General features: G+C 42.0%; 1 protein-coding gene across 3 annotated transcripts in view; it reads left to right on the forward strand.

The window, feature by feature from the left end:
* The first annotated feature begins 5,721 nt into the window (after window positions 1–5,721).
* The window catches only part of ANAPC5 (anaphase promoting complex subunit 5), a 38,839-nt gene continuing 20,410 nt past the window's right edge, over window positions 5,722–24,150 (forward strand). Inside the window, exons 1-7 of one of the 3 annotated variants that reach the window (XM_011226062.3) lie at window positions 5,722–5,928; window positions 8,974–9,053; window positions 9,512–9,621; window positions 10,503–10,695; window positions 17,881–17,947; window positions 20,900–21,001; window positions 21,977–22,167. In XM_011226062.3, coding sequence (XP_011224364.2) covers window positions 5,722–5,928; window positions 8,974–9,053; window positions 9,512–9,621; window positions 10,503–10,695; window positions 17,881–17,947; window positions 20,900–21,001; window positions 21,977–22,167 — 950 coding nt within the window. Of the gene's footprint in view, window positions 5,929–8,973; window positions 9,054–9,424; window positions 9,622–10,502; window positions 10,696–17,880; window positions 17,948–20,899; window positions 21,002–21,976; window positions 22,168–24,150 lie in introns of those variants that run through there. The other 2 variants (XM_034672414.1, XM_019800536.2) reach the window with 2 other exon arrangements.

Raw genomic sequence — 24,150 nt, forward strand, 5'->3', positions numbered from 1 at the left:
CAGCTCAGTTAATTACCCAGAACTTTCTGTATTAATTGAGCCCTGAGACTCGACATGACTCTCTCAAAGTCAGGGATCATTTTATTTAACAGGAGATATTTTCTTCCCTCGCAGCTGGATTTTCTTGGATTATCAAAAAAGAGATTATTTATGCATGTACACAGGAGACCTGGTTCACACATTACATTTTCCTTGCTCAGGGCAATCAGAGCAATTATCTGTTTCCTCTAACAAGATGTCTTAGAATTGCACGACAACCACAGTTAGGGTTTGTCATTTTCAGAAGTCCTGGAACTGATCAGCAGGTAAAGCATGTGTTCTGTGACACTGCTGGCTTTCCCATCTGTCGTGGGAGCTGAGATGACGTGCCGGCACTTAGCTGCTGGAGAGCTCCTGTCTAATGAGCAACGGGGAACATTGGTTCTACTTGGCACCTGGCTACCTGGGGGTGTACAGTGTTCAGAGATACAGAAAATCATGAGTACAGTCATCCATTTATTCAAACTAACTCATGACATTGCTAATCATGCCTCCTGATTAAATAATGAGCTGAATTCCTGATGCTCAATAAGATGCAGAGGTCACCCTCATTCATTGCTGGTGGGAGTTTGAAGTGGTGCAGCCACTGTGGAAAAGAGTCTGGCAGTTCCTAAAAAAGTTAAACACAGAGTTACCGTACGCCCCAGAATTGAAGACATCTGTTCACACAAAAATGTGTCCATGAATGCTCACAGCAGCATGATTCACGATAGCCAAGTGGTGAAAACAACCCAAATGTCCATTGACAGATGAACAGATAAATACAACGCAGCCTATCTTTACAATGGAGTATTATTCAGCGGTGAAAAGGAATGAAATACTGACATGGAGGAACCTCAGAAACCTTAGGCTAAATGAAAGAAGACAACACAAATGGCCGTAGATTGTATGATTTCATTTATTTGAAGTGTCCAGAATACACAAGTCTATAGAGACAGAGAGAAGATTAGTGGTTGCCAAGTGCTGGGGAGAGGGGAAAAGGGAGTGATTGTTAATGGGTCTGGGGTTTCATTTAGGGGTCATTAAAATATTCTGGAATTAGATATTCTGGAATTAGGTGCTTGTAGATTCTTTTCCTATCCAGTCCAAAGCTTTCATTTGTTAATGTGACTAGCCCAAATTCTAGGGAAGACAGGCTGCCTGAATCACAGAGCTAGTTAGTTTTCAAGGCCAAGACTAGAGCCTGGGGGGTCTGATTCCCAGACCAACTTTCTTCTTGTTTTAGCCGTCATGACCACATTTGAATCACGTTTTCTCTGATGGGCCGGAGAGTATTTGGTGACTGGGGAAGTAAGCGGGACAGTCACTGAATACCACACAAGATGAGACAAAAGCTTATGTAGGGACAAATCAAGGAGCCTGAAGGTTTTTATGAGGACTAAACAGGTCTGGCAGGATAAATGGCTTTTAGCATTTTCAACTATGTATTAATAAAGATGATTTTGGTTTTGAGAGCCAAAAACCTTCCTCAGTCAAGCTAAAGGAAAAAACAAACAAAGCAGAAGTCCCAAAGCAAACTGACAAACATTGCTAATTTTTGTGGCTGGGTGATTATCTACTAGGAAAGCTGATATAGTTGAAGAATGAGCTGAAGAGCTATGATCTCAAGGTAGAAACAGAAATGAATGGACCATAGCTATTTTTTTTCCTCTCCCACCTACCTCAATTCTGCTTGGTTCTGTTTCTCTTTACAAATTGGCTTTGATCTCTCTTCCTTTTTTTTTTTTTTAAGATTTTATTCGTTCATTTGAGGTGGGGGGGAGAGAGAATGAGCAGTGGGGAGAGGCAGAGGGAGAAGCAGACTCCCCTCTGAGCCAGGATTCCAATGTGGGGCTCGATCCCAGGACCTGGAAATCATGACCCGAGCCAAAGGCAGACACTTAACCATCTGAGCCACCCAGGGGCCCCTGTTTTCTCTTCCTACAGGTAGCCTTTGCGTGTGTGTGTGTGTGTGTGTGTGTGAGAGAGAGAGAGAGAGAGAGAGAGAGAGAGAGAGAGAGAGAGAGAATATGGCATCAACAGCCCTACCTGGCAACCACAAGAGAAAGAGGGATCTTTTTTCTCCATAGTCTATACAGCAAACCCAGGGAAGGATCTGATTGGCTCTGCTAGGGCCATATGCGCCTCCCCATATTCAGAGGGGATGTTCTGTAACTTTGTTCAAATCAAAGACAACACATTTTGGGGGATGATAGTAGAGAATGCTCAACAGACAAAATAAATAAACCAAACTCTACTACAAGTTATAAATCCTTGCTTCTTTTGTTGACTTGGAGGGCTGCTTTGAAATGTGAAAGGTGAAGAAAATCATCATTCAGTTTTCATAAAGTAAGGGAGGTCAACCACACATCTATCACAGCATGACCTTCCTAGTCTGTTGGGGACAGAGACTGACTCATCAGGGATTTTTGACTCATGACCTACTCGTGATGCTATTTTTTTTTCTCTATGAGGTCAAATAACTATTTTGTATACTTGCTCCTGTATCGCTAGGACTTAGCACAATGTCTGGCACATAATAGGTACTCAGAAATATTTGTGGAGTGAATTTTAAGGATTTGAAGCACAGCTGACTCAAAGGGATCTTGGCAAAAACGAGCACATACCAGATGCCGGGTGCCTGTGTCAGAACTCGAGACTGCAGAGATTGAAAAAACAAACCTGGTGCCTGCCTTTGATACACTCGCACAGTCCATCAGAGGGAGCTACTTAATGCAAACCATTGGGGAAAAAAAACAAAACCAAAAAACAAAAACCCACAACAACAACCATATGTATAATAAATGAGGCTTGAACAAAGTACTATGAAAATGGTTACATAGCCTCGGAGGAGATGATGGTACAGTATATCTCTAAGAGTTAGTGTTTTTGGTGGTGGCTGGGTGGTTCAGTCCGTTAAGCATCTGCCTTCGGCTCAGGTCATGATCCCAGGGTCCTGGGATTGAGTCCCACATCAGGCTCCTTGCTCAGCTGGGAGCCTACTTCTCGTTCTGCCTGCCACTCCCCCTGCTTGTTCTCTCTCTCTCTCCGTCAAATAAATAAATAAAATCTTAAAAAAGAAAAAAGTGTTTTCAGAATTTTGATAACATTTAACCATATTCTTTTTTTTAAAAAAGATTTTATTTATTTATTTGTCAGAGAGAGAGAGAGAGAGCACAAGCAGGGAGAGCAGAAGGCAGAGGGAGAAGCAGGCTCCCCGCCGAGCAAAGAACCGCATGCGGGACTCCATCCCAGGAGCCTGGGATCATGACCTGAGTCGAAGGCGGACGTCTAACCAACGGAGCCACCCAGGTGTCCCTAATCATATTCTTTTTTTTTTTCCTAATCATATTCTTTTTTTTTTTTAAAGATTTTATTTATTTATTCATTCGACAGAGATAGAGACAGCCAGCGAGAGAGGGAACACAAGCAGGGGGAGTGGGAGAGGAAGAAGCAGGCTCACAGCAGAGCAGCCTGATGTGGGGCTCGATCCCATAAAGCCGGGATCACGCCCTGAGCCGAAGGCAGACGCTTAACCGCTGTGCCACCCAGGCGCCCCCCTAATCATATTCCTAAAATCAAATATATACAGATGGAAACAGGAGTTTCCAACCCAAATGCTGTCAGGTGAAGCTGCGTCAGTGGGTAAAGTAGGGTAAATGGGTGACACAAACTGCCTTTTAAGAGACAATAATGAATGGCCAGGACTGTGATTTGGGGACATCAGGCCCTGAATAAAGGTAGCTCTTGCTGCTTATATCCAGTCAAATATTACCCTGCAGGAAAAAACCATGTTGCCAAATATTCTCATTTTTCAATTGAAGCTGGAAATGTAGATTTTTCCAGGGGGCTGAAATTTCTTAATTTCTAAGTGTTGGCAAACATTATACAAGGCAAATAAAACACACCTAATGGGCCACACTTGGTTCCGGGGTTACCAGTTTGCAACTGTCTAGAGGGTCACCGTTTTTCTCTCTAGCACTTACAACAGGGCCTTGAATATAATAGAAGCTTGGCATATATTGATTGAGTAAATAAATAAATGACTTGAAATTCTTATCAATTTAGAGTAAAATTGTTTTTTTAGGATTTTATAACACTTTCCTCTTTACATTCAGTAATGTGTTTCTATTCAGGATTTTAAGGTTGAATAAAAGTTTATTCAACAAATATCCTTTGCCAACCTTTATTCTTTGCCATACCCACTATGCGAAAGAGATTCTGAGGGAGCTTTGAAATTGTAAATATGTTTTTTCATTAAAAAAAGGGAAGAGGTTTACAAAAATAAACTGAGGCCAAGAAAGAAATTATTTATGTAGCGGCACCTGGGTGGCTCAGTTCGTTAAACATCTGCCTTCAGCTCAGGTCATGATCTTGGGGTCCGGGGATCCAGCCACAAGTGGGGCTCCCTGCTCGGCGGGAGTCTGTTTCTCACCTCTCCCTCTGCCCCTCCTCGTGCTCTCTCTCTCTCTCAAGTAAATAAATAAAATCTTAAAAAAAATTATTTATGTATTAAATTTCCTGCAAAAAGTCAGTTTCCCCTTTTACAAATAAGAGATAGTTACATAGATACTGTATGTGGTAAAATGTACAGCGTTGTACGTCCAAAATCTATGTGATTGTATGTCTAAAGTGTACAGAGCTCTCAAGATATGGAATTAAGGTTTTCTATTCCAAGCTACCAATAACTTCTTTTCGGGCACAGTAATTTAGTCTATTTATATCTGCTTCCTTTTCTGTTTTTGTGAACTAAGAACACATATTCATTCATTATTCTATTAAACAAATAGCGATTGAGACACAAGAACAAGGCACTACGCACAGTGTGTGTGTGTGTGTAGCCAAAGTTGGATAGTACATGGTTTTTCTTTCAAGGGTCATTGAGACAACCACGGAACACAAGTCATTTTTAATAGTAATTCAGGCATAGAGAAGCGTCTTGGGAGAGATACAGATGAATGGAAGGGGGATTGTAAAAAATCGGTTTGAAAATATTGTCTAGGGATTGATTTTACGGGGCTGCGAATGGCAGACTAGGGATCTTGTAGTTTTTTAGGTAGGAAACAAAGTCGTATCACCTTCGCTCTCAAGGAAGGATGCAAGGCCACTTGCAACCTGACTTGGCTGTCCCCAAATGGCATTTGTGAAATACTGAGAAAAAAAGTTTCATCACGTCTTAAAGAGCTAAATGAAACTCTCAAACTCTGAGTTTAGAAATGAACATAATGAAACAAATACGAATTTTAAAGGTGCAAATTTAATTTCGTTGCTTTTAAACAGAATCGTTTCAAAATTCAATTTTCACTGTTTTCGAATTGAACAAATGGGCAGCTCCGCAAACCACCCCAACCCGGGACTTTCAGCCCCGGTACCCAAGCATCACGTCCCTTTCACGGTCCCACCCCAAGTCAGTCCGGGAACCTACTTCTCCCGCTCGAGTTTCTGATGGGACTCAGTCTTGAAGTGCACCGTCTTTGCCCCACCCTGCACAGCACCCCTGGATAGTCTGATTGGCTGTGTCCCTCCCATGTGCTCTGGTCTGGCTTCTCTGATTGGCCGACGGCTTGCCGCGAGCGAGGATACCCGTTTCCTGGGCTACAGCGCGGACTCGCGGAGGCGTAGGGGGGGTTGTGGACTGCTTCGAGCAGGAACCCAGGTCTGGCGGGAGGCCGGCTGGGCTCCTGGACTTAGTCCCGGGGCGCCATGGCCAGCGTCCACGAGAGCCTCTACTTCAACCCCATGATGACCAATGGGGTGGTGCACGCCAACGTGTTCGGCATCAAGGACTGGGTGACGCCGTATAAGATCGCGGTGTTGGTGCTGTTGAACGAGATGGGCCGCACGGGCGAGGGCGCCGTCAGCCTCATGGAGCGGCGGAGGCTCAACCAGCTGCTCCTGCCGCTGTTGCAGGTGAGCGGCCCCCACCGGCTCCCGCTCATTCAGCAAACCTTTACTGCGCCGGACACCTCCCTGAGCCTGGGGGCACGAGTGTGTTCATCCAATGCTCTTTAAGCCCTGGAGGACCTCAAAAAAAAAAAAAAAAAAAAAAAAAAAGAGAGAGAGAGAGTTAATACCACCTGCTAATAATGAGTACTTAAGTATCCATCGGCCAGGCGCTTTACATGCATTTTTTTTGCAGGTTCATGTTTGACTCCAGCATTTCTTAGCTGAGTGACGGGGAAGAACTCTTTTCTCAGATCCGTGGTCTTCTATAGAAAGGGGCTACACGTGGTCTTGAGCGTTGGAGACAGGTGAATCGTACAGGCTCCCGGAGGACCGCAGTAAATAGTAGTAATGACCTACAAATAACAGCGGACCTTGACACTTAACTGTTAAGCACTTTAAATGTTTTCTTTCATTTTCCAGACTCAGGTTAGAGCTTCACCGCTTACTAGCGGTGCGACTGGGGCAAGTTCCATAACCTACTTGGGTCTCTGGTTTCTCTCTGTAAAATGGGGACAATAATAGAAACTATGTTTTGGGAGGGCTGCATTAAATGAGAAGACCCGTGGACACGACTTCACAGTTTGTGGCATATAGTAAAATGCTCAGCGTTAGCTATTTTAATGTATTCTCATAGGGTATGTACCTTCTTTTATACCAGTTGTGGTTTTTCTCATTTATTTGTGTGATTTTATGATTAATGACTCTCCCCTATTAGACTACTATAAGGGCCGTGTTTTGTCCTGATTTTGTTCACTCTTGTATCCGCAAAGCTTAGTAGAGTGCCTAAATAAAAGTGTGGAATAAGAGAAATGGGATATACCCTCTTGTGGCAGATGGGTGTACTTAGGCGAAAGGGGAGGACTCAGGATGTGGAGTGTTAGCCGGAACTTGAAGGATGAGCAGTTGTCTTTGAGCCGTGGTGGCAGAAACAACGATCTGGCGTCCTGGGGCCCCATATTATCAATATACTTGATAAAGGGCTTTTAAAAAAATATTTATTTATTTGATAGAGAACATGTGCACTCATGCAGGTGGAGGGGCAGAAGGAGAGGGAGAGGGAAAGACTCTCAAGCAGACTCCCTGCTGAGCAGAGAGCCCAATGCAGGGCTGCATCTCAGGACCCTGAGATCATGACCGGAGCTGAAGTCAACAGTCCGCCTACTTAACTGATTGAGTCACCCAGGTGCCCCTAAAGGGCTTTTTAAAAACATACCACCAGTGTTAGTTGAGGGAGAGAAAGGGTACTGAGGACACAGGTTAAGTGGCTTACCCCGTTGGTTGAATACAAGGAATGGAGCTCCATCACTTGTAGCTCCCAGTCCTGGCCACATTACTATTATTGCGTGTGTTTTCCCCATTATTGAAATAAAAGTCATAATACTGAAAGATTTAGTAATAGAGAAAAGAAATAAAACAGTACTTGTGTTTTGTTTTGTTTTTGTTTTTTTTAAAGATTTTATTTATTTATTTGACAGAGATAGAGACAGCCAGCGAGAGAGGGAACACAAGCAGGGGGAGTGGGAGAGGAAGAAGCAGGCTCATAGCAGAGGAGCCTGATGTGGGGCTCGATCCCGTAACGCCAGGATCACGCCCTGAGCCGAAGGCAGACGCTTAGCCGCTGTGCCACCCAGGCGCCCCAGTACTTGTGTTTTAACTCACATCTTTCTGCCTTTGCTTATGCTGTTTTTTTCTGTCTTAAATTATCATTTGTGGTTCTTTGGTAAAATACTGTGTGATCTAGTAACGTTCCAACCAGACTCCCCAATGCCTTTGCTTAACGTTTGGCTTTAAACATTAGTTAATTTTAAAACATTAATTAATTTTTAATTACTCATATACAAAAATTTATTGTAAAAACTTCAGCTGATACTAAAATTAATGGAGTGAAAGGTTATGGTTCTTCCTGTCATCCAATCTTTTTCCCTCTCAGAGATTATTACTGTTAATGTTCATTCTTTCAACTATTTATGGAGTCACAGGTCAGAATAGATCTTTCTAGACCTTTTGCAAAATCCATGTGTATATAAATAGGTAGATGCATATGATTGTAAGGATATGTATGTATCCTTTTAATTTAATTTTGCTTGAATTTAAAAAAAATTTACATAAGTAAAATTCTGTTCTGCAGCTTGCTCCTTTCACTTAACCAGTCTTGGAGATCTTTCCATGTCACCACATTTGAATAGAGCCACCTCATTCTTTTTAACAGCATTGTATTCCCCAATAAAGGAAGAAACAGAACTCCTAATTTTAATATTAAAATAAATTTATAACTTAATATAAGTTATAGATTAACTATTAATGAACTTACAGGTTCTTTTCAGTTTTTCTTCATGTCAAACAATGCTGGCTGAACATACCTTCCCCAGAAATGGAATTGCTTTCCACATCTAGAATTGGCATTTTTAGTGTCAATTTACTCTCCAAAAAAGATTCAGTGTTTAGATTTAAACCTTAGTTAGATCGTAAACTTCTTGACAGTCAAGGTTGCGTACTCTTTGTCTCTGCTGGTACCTTTTATGGACTTGGGCACAGAGTATGTCTGCCTACTTTACAAGGTTTTGGGAAGGATCAAATGAGATTATGTTTGTGAAAAATAGGACACCTGTGTTTGAATAATGTTTTTCCAGTTTACAAAGTACTTTGCCTTTTCTTACCGTTTCTTTGTCACAAACAAGGGAGGTGGTTATGATTATCTGCATTTTACTGATGAAGGAAACTAGCTTTGCCATGATTACAAAATAAAAAGGAAGGAAGGGCAGGTCCTTGGACTACAGAGTCTCTGCTTTGTTTCCGTTTTAAACCTTTCCTCCAGCTAACCAAGAGTGCTTTGCAAATGTGGAGTATTCCTTTAGTGTTTTAGATTGGTGTTTTTCTCTTCATAATTTGAAAATTCACATTTGAAATAACTGTTAAAGCAGAGGAGTTGATAAATGAATTCATGTTTACTGTTTATCATTCTCCAGCTCCTTAAAATTTGTCCGTAATCTCCCTGTCATCTTTATCCAGGGCCCAGATATTACACTGTCTAAACTGTACAAGTTAATTGAAGAATCTTGTCCCCAGCTGGCAAATTCAGTACAGATCAGGTAAGTTTCCTTTCCTTCTGTATATGGGAAAATATGTTTATGTAGATGAAAACTAGAAAAATGCACATAATGAATTCTCTAAAAATATATCTTTGTTACTCTCGATTTTCCTAAGTACTTCTTTTTTTTGAAAAGTGGTCAACATTAAACGTACTGTTTCAAAATATATTTTTCTATTTGGTCTACCTGTTTTTTTTAGTCATTGCAGAGAATTCCATTTTTGCTGGCTGATGTGTTACTTTGACACATTTTATGATGAAGAAAACATGAACAGCGATGCTTTTTAGAATAATGAGAGTGACATTTTGAATTGTCAAGTTTGTTTTATGTGCCACCATTTTATATGAATCTCTGAATTGCTTTTAAAATAGATTTATTGGAGATAATTGTGGAATGTGAAACATGAGAAGATGTTCAGAGGGACTTCCTAAAACACACACCTCAATTTTCTCATTCAGAATCAAACTGATGGCTGAAGGCGAATTGAAGGATATGGAACAATTTTTTGATGACCTTTCAGATTCTTTTTCTGGAACTGAACCAGAGGTTCACAAAACGAGTGTAGTAGGTATGACGCTTTTCTAAGGAGAGCAGAGAATGTTTTTCATTGAAGTGATCAGCTTTCTAAATGCCACCTATCATGACTGCTCTATCTGAACAAACACAGTGGGGTGTCGGACATGTTTTAGTTTGTATTTGCTGCCTTGCCATTTTGTCCTATGTTTAAGTAACTGTCTTGTGGAAAACCATCTTCTGTTTTGTCTGTAATAGTCCCAACTATTAGCCTGGACCTGGGGCTTTTAGGGTTTCAGAGCTCTTTCTCTCAGTTCTCTGGATTCCTTGTCTGCATTGTATGACTCTAAGTCAGGGTTGCCAACTAAACTTTTATAAAAAGAGGTAAGTAAGAATATATCATGGCTATAGTTTATAAGGTGAGGGCATACGTGAAATTTCTTGAGGCTTTTCTGTTAGGTTTATATCCACACTCTATCCATTTGGCTTTTTTGCATGGCAGTTTTTATGTTATTCAACATCAGCTATTATATGGCTCTCCTGTGTGCCAGGCTCTGGACTTATAAGTTAGATGGGGACCTTCCTCTTATGGAGATCACATACTGGTAGGGTGGGGCCAGATGGTGAAAAGTAAGTAAGTAAGTAAATAAATAACATAATTTCGGATAGTTCCAACAGCCACGAAAAAAACCCATATTGGATGGATAAAGATGATGGAATGTGGGGGTAAGGGGGTGGGGTGGGGCCTGAGCCCTGAATAAGAAGAGGAAACCAGTTTTGTAAAAGATGGGGGCAGAGCATTCTAGGTGGAGGGAACAGCAACTCCAAGGGTCTCTTTTTGATTCTTTTGAAGGAAGAATTGCAAGAAATATTAATCAACTTTGTGTAGCCTGGATTTCAGTTAATGCCTTCACCTGTGTATGTCATTTTTTGTAGGTTTATTTCTGCGCCATATGATCTTGGCCTACAGTAAGCTTTCTTTCAGTCAAGTGTTTAAACTGTACACCGCCCTTCAGCAGTACTTCCAGAATGGTGAGAAAAAGACAGTGGAGGATGCTGATATGGAACCGACCAACAGAGAGGAGGGTGAAAGAAAAATGGAAAAAGAAGAACTTGATGTGTCTATAAGGTAATTGGGGTTTTTCGGGTAGGCATTCCTTTCCTGTGAAATAGTATAATTACAGGCATAGTAAATCCTCATTCATCCTGCGCTCGTGTGCTGCCCGCTATCTTTTTGCCCCTCCAGATCCAAGAAGTTGACCCATATGGGCTGCATCAGTGGGCTCCTTGCCTTCCGACTTCTGATTGGGAGGCAGTAGTGGGCCAGGGAGAGTGCGGTCAGGCTGTTGATCCACTGGCTCCCTTCCTTCAGGGTCATGGTGGACTGGCTGTGGGGTCACGGCTTCTATCAGGTGTCCTCTCTGCATTCTTCTGGGGTCTGGGAACTCGTAAGATTTCCCAGGCTTGGGGTGTTAGGTGCCCCACTGTTAACAGTCCTAGGGACCATATGGTCCCTTATGGCTTCTCTGTCTCCTGCCCCAAGTTTTATAAGTGGTCCTTTATTAAATTCTTCTCAAATCACCCCATTTGAATGTGCCATTTGTTTCCTGCTGGGACCCTCCCTGGTTGACAGTGTTCCTTATGTCAGAGTGAGTTAACAGTGAAAATGTAGGGAGTGCCTATTAAAGTTTAAGCACGGGGGATTTGGTGCCACTGCTCACCTAGTTGTTCAAGCTCAAAACCTAGGAGTGTCCGTGGTTCCTCCCTCTCTGTCACCCTGACAACCAGTCCTCAGCCCAGTCAGTTGTTCCTCCATGATAGTTTGGGCTTAGTTCACTTGTCTCCCTCAACCACTGCTGCCCCTGCAGCCCCAGCAGCCCCAGCTCTACAACTCCACTATAGACTTCCCTAGCCTCCTCACTGGCCTCCTTGCCTCCGCTCTTGTCTCCCTGCAATCTGTTTTTCATGCAGCATCCAAGGGAACCCCTGTGAATGTAAATCACATCATGGCACCGTTCTGCCCCAGACCTTCACGACTGCTCTTGGAATTTAGACTAGAATCCGAGCTTATCATGGCCTCAGTGCCTGTGTGATCTGGCCCGGTCATCCTCCCTGCCTCTTGCTCCTTACCCTCCCCTTCACTCTCTGCAATTCAGCTGCTTGGGCTTGCTTTCGGCTTCGTAAATACTCCACGCTGACTTTGGCTTCCGATTTCAGCTCCAGTGTCGTCACACAGGCCCTCCCTGACCGCATAACTGAAGTAATCTCCACCCCAAATACTTCTGGTTTCTTTAGTTCCTTCATGGCTCTCCTCACGGAGTAACGTTTTCCATTTATTTGCTTTCTCCTTTGGATCTGTGTCTTCTGCCTTGGCCCCCCCTTCAGATCGAAGACCCTTCTCTGTCTTGCTTCATCGCATGTTTACCAGTGCTTAGTGTGGTGCCTGCCTCGTAGAATGTGTCTGTGAACACGTGCTGGATGAGTGAATGCAGAAATCACCATACGCAGCCTGTCACCCACTCTGGCGAGTGGTCCCGTAAAGCACTTTTTGTTGACTTCTTTCACTTTGCTATCTCACTTCCCCTCACCCCAACTGTTACCTGGGATCACCTCCCAAGTAAACTGCTATTGGGGGGGAAAAACACCCACGTGTGTGTGTACATGTATAGTATATGCCGTATCCCCTGATATCAAGGAGCCCACAGTGTGGCGAGGAAGACTGACGCCACAGATCATTACACTGCAGCGTGCTCAGAGCTCTGAGTGAGGTAAGCCTCACCTGCCCTGACTGAGTAGGCTGGCTGACTGCCGTGGGGAATGGCTGGTTCCTGACAGCGGCCTTTGTTTGATTTAGCACATACGGGGTGCAAGAGATTCTAGTACCATTAAATGCTTCCAAAACCTCGCTTCCTCAGAGTTGCTGACAAATGCCTCTCTTCTAGTGGAGAGGCAGGACTGTGTGGGCTTGAGTCTGGTTCTGGTGACAGACTGCTGGCTTAGGGTTCCAGCTCCCCCCCTTATTCCCTGTGTGACTCTGGGCCAGTTACTCACCCTGTCTGTGCTTAAGTGTCCTCATCTGCAAAAGGGGGCATCCTATCCCCTCCTCAGATGGGTGTTGTGAGGATTAAATAAGTGGTCCATGTAAGTGTTTGGAACTGTGCCTGGCGTGTAGTAAACGTCCAGCAAATACTGGCTGTTCTTGTTCTCTAGTTTTGCTTTTAGCTCAGCTGCCTCAGGAGTGCATCTGTCTGGGCTGCGGCATAGTCCTTGTTCTGGCTACTTTATCTCCTTCAAGTAGCAGAGTGTCACTTCTTGTGAAACGTTACAGTTCAGACTTACTTTGGTTTGGCTGTCTCCTAAGTGAATCCGATGTAATTACGTCTAGCTGCATCGTTTTGTTTTATCTAAGAACTCGTGTGTGTGACCCAGTGTATTTACTATGAAGGTGTATCATTTCATGTCAAATCACCATGCTGTACACCTGAAACTAATGTTACATTGTGCACACTATACTCAAAAAAAAAAGAAAAGGAAAAAAAAGTCTATAGTGAATTACAATGTATAAAAACTTTTTTAAAAAAATAGGCATGAAGAATTTGAAATCATAAGAACTGAGAATCAAATCGCATATATATTACAATTTTATATCTTCAACGATAAAACAGGAATGTTTTTTCACTTAAAATGTACAATGTGCAGAATGCTCTGCGGTGGGTAAAAAATGTACGCCAATGTAAATTTTCATAATTTTCCAGGAAGTGACATTTCTGGATCAAAAAAAAAGGTATGTGTATAGTTCCAGAAGATGGTGCACATATAGTAACTGAATTTTGTCACCAAAATTAAAGAGATACACTATTTAAATATTTTCTAATTAAATATCACAATTTTTTGTCAGCAAAGAAATGGGTTTACTTGTAATAAGATTTCTTTAATAGACTATATTTACGTTAAAAAAAGAAAGAATATATTTACATTCATTTCTTGGTTCTTTTAAAGAGGAAAATTTCATTTTTTGTGATCTTTTCTAATGTTTTATTGCATTATGAAAAGCTTCTTAATTTAGCTTTTATTCTTCCTTTCTTTCTTTTTCTGTTTTCCTTCCTTCCTTCCTTTTTTTCAGTTATTGGAGTGTTTTCCACTCTCTTTTCTTCAGGAAAGTTATTTTTCTTGCCCTAGAAATTTGTATTAAAATTAGAAAGGAGTGGGGTCCCTGGGTGGCTTGGTCTCTTAAACGTCCGACTCTTGATCTCAGCTCAGGTCTTGATCTCAGGGTCATGAGTTGAAGCCCAGCTTGGCTCCACGCTGGGTGGGTGTGGTGCCTATGTAAAATAAATAAATAATAAAATAAAATTAGGGGAAAGGAATACCGCATAGCTTGCAAATCTCCCATCCCACAGTGAAATTATTCCTGTCTGAAAAGAGAAACCTGTTAATTAATAAATTGATCCCCCCCCACTGTTAATTTACAAGGGAGGAAATAAATATTCAGTCAACAAATGTTTATCATTAAGAAAAATCCCATCGCAGAAGAGAGGGCACACTGAAATTGAGCCTGTGTTGCATTTGCTGGCAGTTGCCAAGTGCCTGCAGTCAGGAGCAGGCTGATAGGATTAGCCCAGGAGCGTCTGCCGTGGAGCCTACTAGTCTGCAAGCTGCTGGAATTAACAGCTTCTCTGTGCTCCTAAAAGGAGCTAACAGAAGTAGAAATTCTCTGGTAATTCCTTGCTTGCCAGTGATTTAATATAAATCTCCCAAATTCTGAGTGCTTCCTGTGTACCAGACCCCATGTTAAGGTGCTGTGTTATTAGCCAAGAAGAGAGGGCCCTGTCCTCGTGGAGTCATGTGGGGAGGGTCAGATGATAGAGAGGCAACTGATAAGTAATGTAGTTTCAGAGCGAGGCAGTGTGGCCGAGAGGAAATGGGACCCTTGGGTAGAGGGTGGAGAGGAAGTAACTGGGGGTTCAGCTGGGGAGGGGCCCCTTGGACGGGGAGCCAGGTGATGAAGGAGCCAGGATTGCCAGAGCACATGCGCACACACACAGCTTCCAAGACAGGACAAGCCGGCATATTGGAGGCACAGACGGAGGACAGTGAGGCTCGGGGAGAGAGGCTGCATCATGCCCTCTGGTCACACACCTCAGAAGGATGAGGCCCTTGCTTCCTCCTTGAATGTTTAATAACTTCCTGTTATTAACCTTATTAACCTTCCTTCTTGCTTCTGTCGATATCCTGCTCAGAAACTTCCAAGGGGGGTGCCTGGGTGGCTCAATTATTAAGCATCTGCCTTCGGCTCAGGGCGTGATCCCAGGGCTTGGGGATCGAGCCCCGCATCAGGCTCCTCCGCTGGGAAGCTGCTTCTTCCTCTCCCACTCCCCCTGCCTGTGTCCCCTCTCTCGCTGGCTGTCTCTCTCTCTGTCAAATAAATGAATAAAATCTTAAAAAAAACAAAACAAAACAAAACTTCCAAGGATTCTACAGTCTCTCCACCTGGTGTTCGAGGCCTTCCACAGTTGACCTTTCTGACCTTACTTTCAGTTTCTCAGCTTGGATCCTTTGTCCCGGCCTGTCGGCCAGGCTCTTGTCTTTTGTTTCCCTTTCCTGGAATGCCTTCTTCCTTCCTCATCTTCCTTCCTCATCATTTTCTCTGCTCCTTCCCAACTTGCAAGTGATTCCCCCCATTTCTCAGTACAGAGTTCATATTCACATTTGGCATTTATCACTTACTGCCATCTTCTCACCTGGGCTGTTCTTAGCTTTCCCCAGGACTGTAAGCCTATTAGCATATTCTGTGTGCTCCAGGACCTAGACTGGTGTTTTGTGCATTGCAAGTATTCAAAAACAAAAAATAAAACCTTTGTTGATTGATTAATACCATATTTTTAAAATTTCAATGACTGGTAGAGTTAAGACCTTTAGAGGAATTTCCAGACTCCTGAGAATCGCACAAGTGCCATGTACTAGGTTCGTATTAGAAATGCACATCTTTTTTTTTTTGCATGCAGTTTTATAAGGTTCATGGACTTAAAGCCCATCCATGGATCCAGCTTAAGTGCCCTTGATGTATAGTACTAGTAAGTCTAAAATTCTGTCTCAGCTAATAATTGGATTTATAAGCAAGGTATACTTGAACCCTTTTCCCAAATGGGTAGCCCTTTTCCTAAATTGAATACCTCTGTGGCTTCTCATGAGTTACTTTCTTCTGCATGTATTTGTGAGGCCCCGAGGAAACAGGAGTCAGTGAAGGATGGTTTGGGCCATGGTGTTTTTACTTGCTCTTCTCAAGCTGATTCATGTCAGCCATGATTGCCACTGTGGAGGCCAGAACCAAATTTGATCTTCATTTATGGGGATTGTACTTCCCTTCTTTATAGAATCAGTTTGCATGGTGCTGATTTTCTCTATGCTCTACCGACTGAGCTGGCCAGGTGCCCTGACCGTTGTGGACTTTAGAGGCAAATGGGACCAGATTTGTGTGTATCCAGTTTCATTCAGATGAATTCATTCATTCATTCATTCATTCATTCATTCATTCATTCATTCATTCATTCATTCTTACCTGTCCCTAGGCTTTTTGTGTGCAGCCATGTTTATTCCAAGCCTTGGGTTTACTTTGGTTATGAGGTGTGTTAAGAGAAAAGGGCTCCTTACTGCCCAGATACTTAACTGTTTTCCATTTGAGAACTTGGCCTGTGAATTTGTTTTCCATTTCCCTCCAGGTCACTATTGTGTCACTGATCTTTGTTAGACCTGGGTTGGGGCTGGTTCTTGGCAGCACCTATGGTTGCAGAATATGATACACTGCCTTAGCGATTATTAGGTAATATTTATCAGAAATGAAGGCAAGAGAATGTTAGAGCAGCACCTCCCAAAGTGTTTTCTGTGGAACACTAGTGCTTCTTGAAAGATGTAAGGAAAGGATTCTTTACTCAATGAGTTTGGTAAATGGTACATTAAACAAAAGTAAATAAAGTTTCTTTCTGTTGGATTTCTCAGTTGGGTGTCATGAATCTTTAAGCAAGATAGTGTAACTTCCCCAAATTCTGTAATCTCAGAAGAATTTTCTTTCAGAATATCCATTCATGTATCTTTTACATAAAAGTTGGAGAACTGCTGTATTAGATGCAGAGTGCTTATAAAAGCATTATTTATGAGTAAATATTGATTTTTATACTTACCATCATCCTATACAGAAGTCCATTTCTTCAGAGTCTTCTGGCAAAAGGAGGGTATTACTCATACTTTGCTCTCAAAATAAGACTTTTCTGTTGTGCATGTGTAGATTTCTCAAGCCTAGGTTTATATCCCTATATTCCTTGTCTGTTAATTCTGCATAATGTAAATTCCTAGACAAATATCTCATAGGAGAAGCCACTTTTTCCTGCTTCTGAGTACACCACATTTGTGTCTGTAGCAAGGAGTTAGAAATTCTTCGTTCATTCATTTCCCCAACTCTGAGCACCTGTTTTGTTCCTAGGCATGGTGCTGGGTATTGGCATCCAATTGCAAGTAAGAGCAGGCAGGTGTGGCAGTGGATAGGTGCTGTGCTCAACGTCTCTAGGAGACAGTGGCAGCTCCAGGGAGAGACGTCAGCAGAGATTCTTGGAGGACAGGACGCTTGAGTCGGGAATGATGGATGGTGTACTGTAAGCCAACAGTGGGTGGGACAATGGCCCTGCAGGCCAGGGAAGCAGCAGGGGCATCTTGGCGCGATAGGAGATCTGTGAGGAGGTCATCAGGCTGGAGGTGTGGGTGAGAAAGAAAAGGCAAAGGAGAGGTAGTGGCTAGAACCACTCATGGAGCATTGCGCACGCCCTGCTGAGCAGAGTGGACTTTATTCTGGAACTTGAGGAGGTTCCACTGAAGGGCTTTAAATCAGGGTACCACGAGAGATGTGCATGGTGGGAAGATCACACCATCTGGAACCTAGGAGTATAACTGTCCATAATTATGTCGTGTGAACTTAGGTCATTCAACATCACTTTTTATGGATGTTTTTCCTATTCCTGAGAGGAGAGAATTAATTGTAAAGGTTTTTGAGCTCTTCTGATGAAGTTGTTTGACTTTGTTAGGCTTACCATTCTTGCTGTTGTGTAATTCTTTTTTGCTTGCTTGTTTGACTTTTTAAGTGTTTATTTTAATTCCAGTGAGTTACCATACAATGTCATATTAGTTTCAGGTGTACAATACAGTGATTCAGCACTTCATAAGACACCCGGTGCTCCTCACGACAGGTGCACTCTTTGGTCCCCATCACCTAGTTTACCCATCCCTGTGGTGTAATTCCTTAGTAGTTTTGTTTTATTTTTTCCAGAGAAGAGGAGGTATCTTGCAGTGGACCTCTCTCCCAAAAACAAGCAGAATTTTTCCTTTCTCAACAGGTATGTTAATTCTGTTACTTATCACAAACTTTTATTTATTTTTAAAAAAGATTTTATTAGAGTGAGAGAGCGAGTGAGCACAAGCAAGGGGAGCAGCATGCAGCAGGAGAAGCAGGCTCCCCTTTGAGCAGGGAGCCTGACGCGGGTCTCGATCCCAGGACCCCGGGATCATGACCTGAGCCGAAGGCAGACGCTTAACCAACTGAGCCACCTAGGCGTCCCTATCACAAACTTTTAAAAACAAATCCTGTGGAGGGGTGCTTGGGTGGCTCAGTTGGTTAAGCATACGACTCTTGATTTCGGCTTTGGTCATGATGTTGGGGTCATGGGATCAAGCCCCATGTCTGGCTCCATGCTCAGTAGGAAGTCTGCTGGAGAATCTCTCTCTCCCTCTCCCCCTCCTCCTTCCCCTTCTCTCTCTCGCTCCCTCTCTCAAATAAATAAGTAAATAAAATCTTTAATAAGTAAAAACAGGTCCTGTGGCATTACATGTCATCGCATGTGCCTGTCTTGTTAGTAGGTTTATTAGTGAATCTGCATTATTCCTTATTTTCAGCCCTCTTTTCTTCACTAACAATACATGGTGGTTATGTGTTCTTTATGATTTTGTGGGGGATTTTTTTCCTGTATTTTTTTTTTTTAAGATTTTATTTTTAAGTAATCTTTATACCCAGTGTGGGGCTCGAACTTAAAACCCCAAGATCAAGAGTCATATGCTCTACTGATTGAGTCAGCCAAGTGCCCCATGATTTTATTTTTCTTAAAGTACATTGGTTCTTCCTTTTATAATAGTGTGTGATTAACACAACCCAAAAACCTGATTTGGAAGACTTGTCTTCCCCCAACATTTTATTATGGACATTTTCAAACAGAAAGAAAAGTTGAAAAGCATTGTGTAGTGAATACCCATATACCTGTCACCTAGATGCCACAATTAACTGTTTTGCTCTCTTATCATATATCTACACATCCCTTATCCAGCCACCATTTCATCTTTCATTTTTTGATGCATTTCAGGTTACAGACATCAGTACATTTCACCCCAGACATTTCTTGCTGGTGCTTTTGAGCCATACTTTTTCATTTGCTTGGTAACAGAAGCTGGGTATTTTTCTCCCATGTTATTTTCAAGTATAGGATTTTGATTTTTTTGCTCTACTTTTCTAATTTTCCTTAATTTTGTTATTAATTTTTGTTCTGCAGAAAGATGTAATATTTAGGTCTAGATGAAAAGTGATAGGATGACCCTGCAGATGAGTTTCAAACAGATTAGAAAAACCCATCTAGACAATTGGTTAAGTATGGAAGAGAAAACATAGCTAGATCTTTACCTCAGCCGCACACTTCAGTACATCACAGATGGATTAAAGGGTAAATGTGAATATGTAAAGCTGTAATTAGACCAGGAGGAACTACATATTAACTTTTAACTGATCTCTGGGTGGGGAAAGACTTTCTAAACATAAAAGTTATGAGAAAACACATAGGAGAAGATCATTTGATTTTTCAGCATAAAAATTAAAAACGTCTGCATTTCAGAACACATTCTAATAAAACTAAAAGGCAAATGGTAAAATGGGAAAAAGTATTTGCAATAAATATGACGGTCACAGGGTTAATACTTTTGCTTTAAAAGTCATATTTTTGGGGCGCCTGGGTGGCACAGCGGTTAAGCGTCTGCCTTCGGCTCAGGGCGTGATCCCGGCGTTCCGGGATCAAGCCCCACATCAGGCTCCTCTGCTATGAGCCTGCTTCTTCCTCTCCCACTCCCCCTGCTTGTGTTCCCTCTCTCGCTGGCTGTCTCTATCTCTGTCAAATAAATAAATAAAATCTTTAAAAAATAAATAAATAAAAGTCGTATTTTCAAAGACCGAAGATGAGACAAACTTTATAATATATTATTAATGAAAAGAGCAGGAAGTAAATTGATATACCGTGTTCTAATTTTGTAAAAAATATGGTATAGTTATTAATGTATGCATCACATATATATCCCACACACATCGAAAAAAGACTGGAATAGGACACTGACATTAATAGTGTTATTTTTGGGTGGAGGGGTTACAGATGATTTTTGTTTCCTCTGTATGTCTTTCCGTGTTTTTGGAATCTTCTACAATGATCTAATGAATTCAAATGGAATTAGAAATTATTACTTATCAATAAGAATTTGTCTAGGTAAAATTGAAGTGTCTGTAGCAAAGTTAAGTACTGATAGTTAATTTAGAACTAGTTTTCTACATATTTTATATCATCATTGCTGGTACCATCTAATGAGATAGATAACCAGGACTGGGGCGCCTGAGTGCCCTGAGACCCCTTGCAGTGCTGGATGGAGGTATTCACCACCAGTCCTGAAGGTGGTCACAGTCCAGGGTGGGTCACACTGGTACTTTTCATGTAGTGTGATAAGTACTGCAGGAAGGGTTAGTACAGGCTGCTTATGGGCACATGTAGGGACTTACAGGACCTTACCTAGTCTAGGAAGTGATACAAGCAAGTGGCTGAAGTCTAAACTGGGGCCCGAAGGAGGAGCGGGAGTTGGCAAGGCCTGTGAGGAGCGTGTGACTGGGCAGAGGTAGTTGGGAGGCTTTGTGTTTCAGGAAAAGGAAACAGTGTTTTGTGCGGTCAAGAGGAGAGAGTAGGGGCGCCTGGGTGGCGCAGTCGTTAAGCATCTGCCTTCGGCTCAGGGCGTGATCCCAACATTCTGGGATCGAGCCCCACATCAGACTCCTCTGCTGGGAGCCTGCTTCTTCCTTTCCCACTCCCCTTGCTTGTGTTACCTCTCTCGTTGGCTCTCTCTCTCTGTCAAATAAATAAATAAAATCTTTAAAAAAAAAGAAAAAAGGAGAGAGTAGCTGTGGAAAAGAACATAGGGGATGCTGGTTAGTATATATTTCCATATGTTTATTGGCCATTTCTTTCCACTGAATTGTCATTTTTAAATTTCAGGCTTCTTTGTTAAAGAACGATGAGACGAAAGCCCTCACTCCAGCATCTTTGCAGAAGGAACTGAACAACTTGTTGAAATTTAATCCTGATTTTGCTGAAGCGGTGAGTCTTTGAATTGGACGATGAGGCTGCTCTTTATATTGACGAGCCATGCACATGAGGATTGGCCCATTGGCCCTGTTTCTTGGAAGGAAATGTTGGCGAGTCAACAAGCCTAAGTCGCAAAGCTTCCCCTCGCACTTTTCACACCTGGGCCGTTAGGGGTTTCTTCAGTCTGTTGCTGTTCTTGTTCATGCTTCGTCTCTCTGAGGCTCCGAATTATGGACAGATGATGGAGTAGACTGATTTTTTTTTTTTTCAAGTTTTGGTGCTAAAAATTCTTTTCCTTCCTCTTCTTTTGTTAGTTTTTTTTTTTTTTTCCAAATTAAAATAATTCCATTCATTACTGGATTTTTACCCTGAAAACTTTTTTTTTTTTAACTTTTTTAGTGGTATCTGGATTTGACGTCTTTATTCCCATGCAGAAATAGATCTGCTTTGCTCCATAGTAAATGGGATCTGCCTGTTGGAGGGAAGTTTAATTCAGTGAATCAAACAAAACGAAAATAGTGTCAAAATAATTGCAAGATAATTAACTTAGTAAACTAGTTAAAGACTCACGGTATTATGACTTGGACATTTACGAAATTAAATTTATAATTTTTATATGAATTCAGGAATTAAAATCTTCATTTTTGAGTTCACAGTATTCCTTAATACCTGAGCTAGGTGAGTGCCCCCCACCCCGTCACCCATGGGCCCTAATATAACCAGTGGCATAGTGGACGTATATTTAGGATAAAACTCTGACACAAATCCTAACGGGGCTCCCATGTTTCATTTGGGGACTCCCTAAGGAGGAAACAAACCACTGTATCCTAATCTTGTTTTATCCTGCCTATGCGGGAAAGGTTACGCTAAGACGTCTTGCTAGAAGGGTTGGGGGTACACCGGTGTTTTCAGCCAGCGGGACGCTCTGAATTAGTCTCACGCGGGAGGAAGGAACATTTAAAATGCGTGGATTGTTTCTTGTTTCAGCACTATCTCAGCTACTTAAACAACCTCCGGGTCCAAGATGTTTTCAGTTCAACACACAGTCTCCTTCATTATTTCGACCGCCTGATTCTCACTGGGGCGGAAAGCAAAGGTAACGGGGAGGAGGGCTACGGTCGGAGCCTGAGATACGCCGCGCTGAACCTGGCCGCCCTGCACTGCCGCTTCGGTCACTAGTGAGTCCATAGGTTTTTGTCTCTGCAGAGACTGAAGAGATCAACTCTCAAACGTTTACTTGCGAAGAAGGAAGCTCTTTTCCTGGACAGAAGTTAACAAAAATCTTCTGCTTAAGCAGTCTGCCCCCTAGTGTCACCGTTGAATATTACTATCTTAGTGCGCAGCCTCTTTCGATACTTCTAAGAACAACAGCCATTGAGTTAAAAGGAAATTAGGTCATTAGGCCAGAGATTCCCAAAAGGATTTTTCGGAGGTAATAATGGGGATACAAAAGCTATTTTCAGTCTTTCAAAAAGCCAAAAGGAAGTCGTACTTTTACTGGATAAAACACTGTAGGGGTTACAAAAAGCCACATGTTTGCTTTTGGAAAGAATTCAGGCAGTTCAGTGGGGTGACACTGGCTTATGCCATTGCTAAGTTATGCTTAGGATTTTAATGAATAAAAATAGGGAAATTGCCCAATTATTAATTCGTAAATAGAGGTATGTGGATAAAAACTTAAAACATGGAGGCTGTTTTGGAAACAATGAAATAATGTGAATAAGGGTGAAAGGGTAGGGGATTATTAATTGAAAGAGTCTCCCCCCCATCTGTGGCTTTTCCCCCGTTGAGAGAAATGTGGTCTCTGCTACAGGCATTTTTGAATAGAGACTGTAGGGTGTGTTAATGGATTTCTGATTGTCACATTTTAAAAGGGACATAGACAGGCTGGAGCTTGTGTGGGGAAGTCTCCTTGTAGGCATTCAAAGCCATGTCATATAAACAGTGTGGGAAGGAGATGAGAATGGTGAGCCTAGAGAGAAAATGATTTCACCAAGCACGTGTTTGGCATCTTCATGTTGTAAAGATCATGTGAAGAAAGCTTATCTAGGTGACCGAGGGTATAATTCCTGGCGAGGAACAAGAGCAGGGAAGTGCAAGGGAAGGGCTGTGCTTTTGCCAATGATAAGGAAGGTGGTCCCACATGGAACCTCTAAGGAAGGGTCAACGAGGTACTCAAGCCTAGACCAGGTGTAAGTAAGGGAATTCAAGCATCAGATTGATAGTTGGACTCAGGTTCAAGTCTACTCCAAACTCCATGATTTTATGAGATTCCATGTTATCTTTTGATAACAACTTCTTTTTGTCTGCCCAGCTGTAATGACCTCTTAATCAGAACCTTTTGGTTTTTTATGTTCTCATAATAAATAGCAATATCATTTGTAGTATTTAGCACTAACTGATTTCTGTGTTCAAAACAGCTTTTCCTAGGGTTTAGAAATTTGTATCCAGGCTTCTAAATACAAATAATCTGTTGATGTATAGAATTTGTATATTTACAATAGGAGAGGCAGCTAACTGCATCACATTAATTGCTAATTAATTTACTCAGGTCCATGCTTCTTTGATTCTAGTCCTGGAGCTGTGGCCTGTATAAGTCTTGGTCACTTAGCTTATGGGATTGTGAAGATTTCTTGAAAGTCAGTGTAGTTGTTTATTGAGCACCTGCTGTGTACTAGGCACTGTGTTAGGCACTGAGGGTACAGCAGTAAAAAAAGAGGGAAAAACCCTCTGTTCTCATGGAGCTTACAGTGGAGGAGATAGACAGTAAACAACACTAAATATAATACATAAAGGTGATAGATGAGGATAGAAGGTTGGGGAGTGCTTTGTTTTCATAAGGGACACTCCCCCAGATATATGCACAGATCACTCCTTCAATTTGTGAGCTTCTGTTTAAATAATAAGGTAGCAAGTCAGCCCTCCCTAACCTCTACTAACTTGATATTTGAATAGAGATTTAAAGCAGTCTTAATCTGCCTGGGAACCTACCATTTGGTAGATCTAACTCTTCCTCCTCCCTGGGAAAAGTAATCTCTCTTTACTTTCAGCATACTATCTATATAGTTCCCCCCAAAGCCTTTTTTTTTTTTTTAACTTAACATTATTTATTTGGTCTTCAGATACTCAATAAAGTTAAACCAACTGATATTTGTTGAAGG

Source organism: Ailuropoda melanoleuca, chromosome 12, assembly GCF_002007445.2.
Source record: "Ailuropoda melanoleuca isolate Jingjing chromosome 12, ASM200744v2, whole genome shotgun sequence".
NCBI classification, from domain to species: Eukaryota; Metazoa; Chordata; class Mammalia; order Carnivora; family Ursidae; genus Ailuropoda; species Ailuropoda melanoleuca.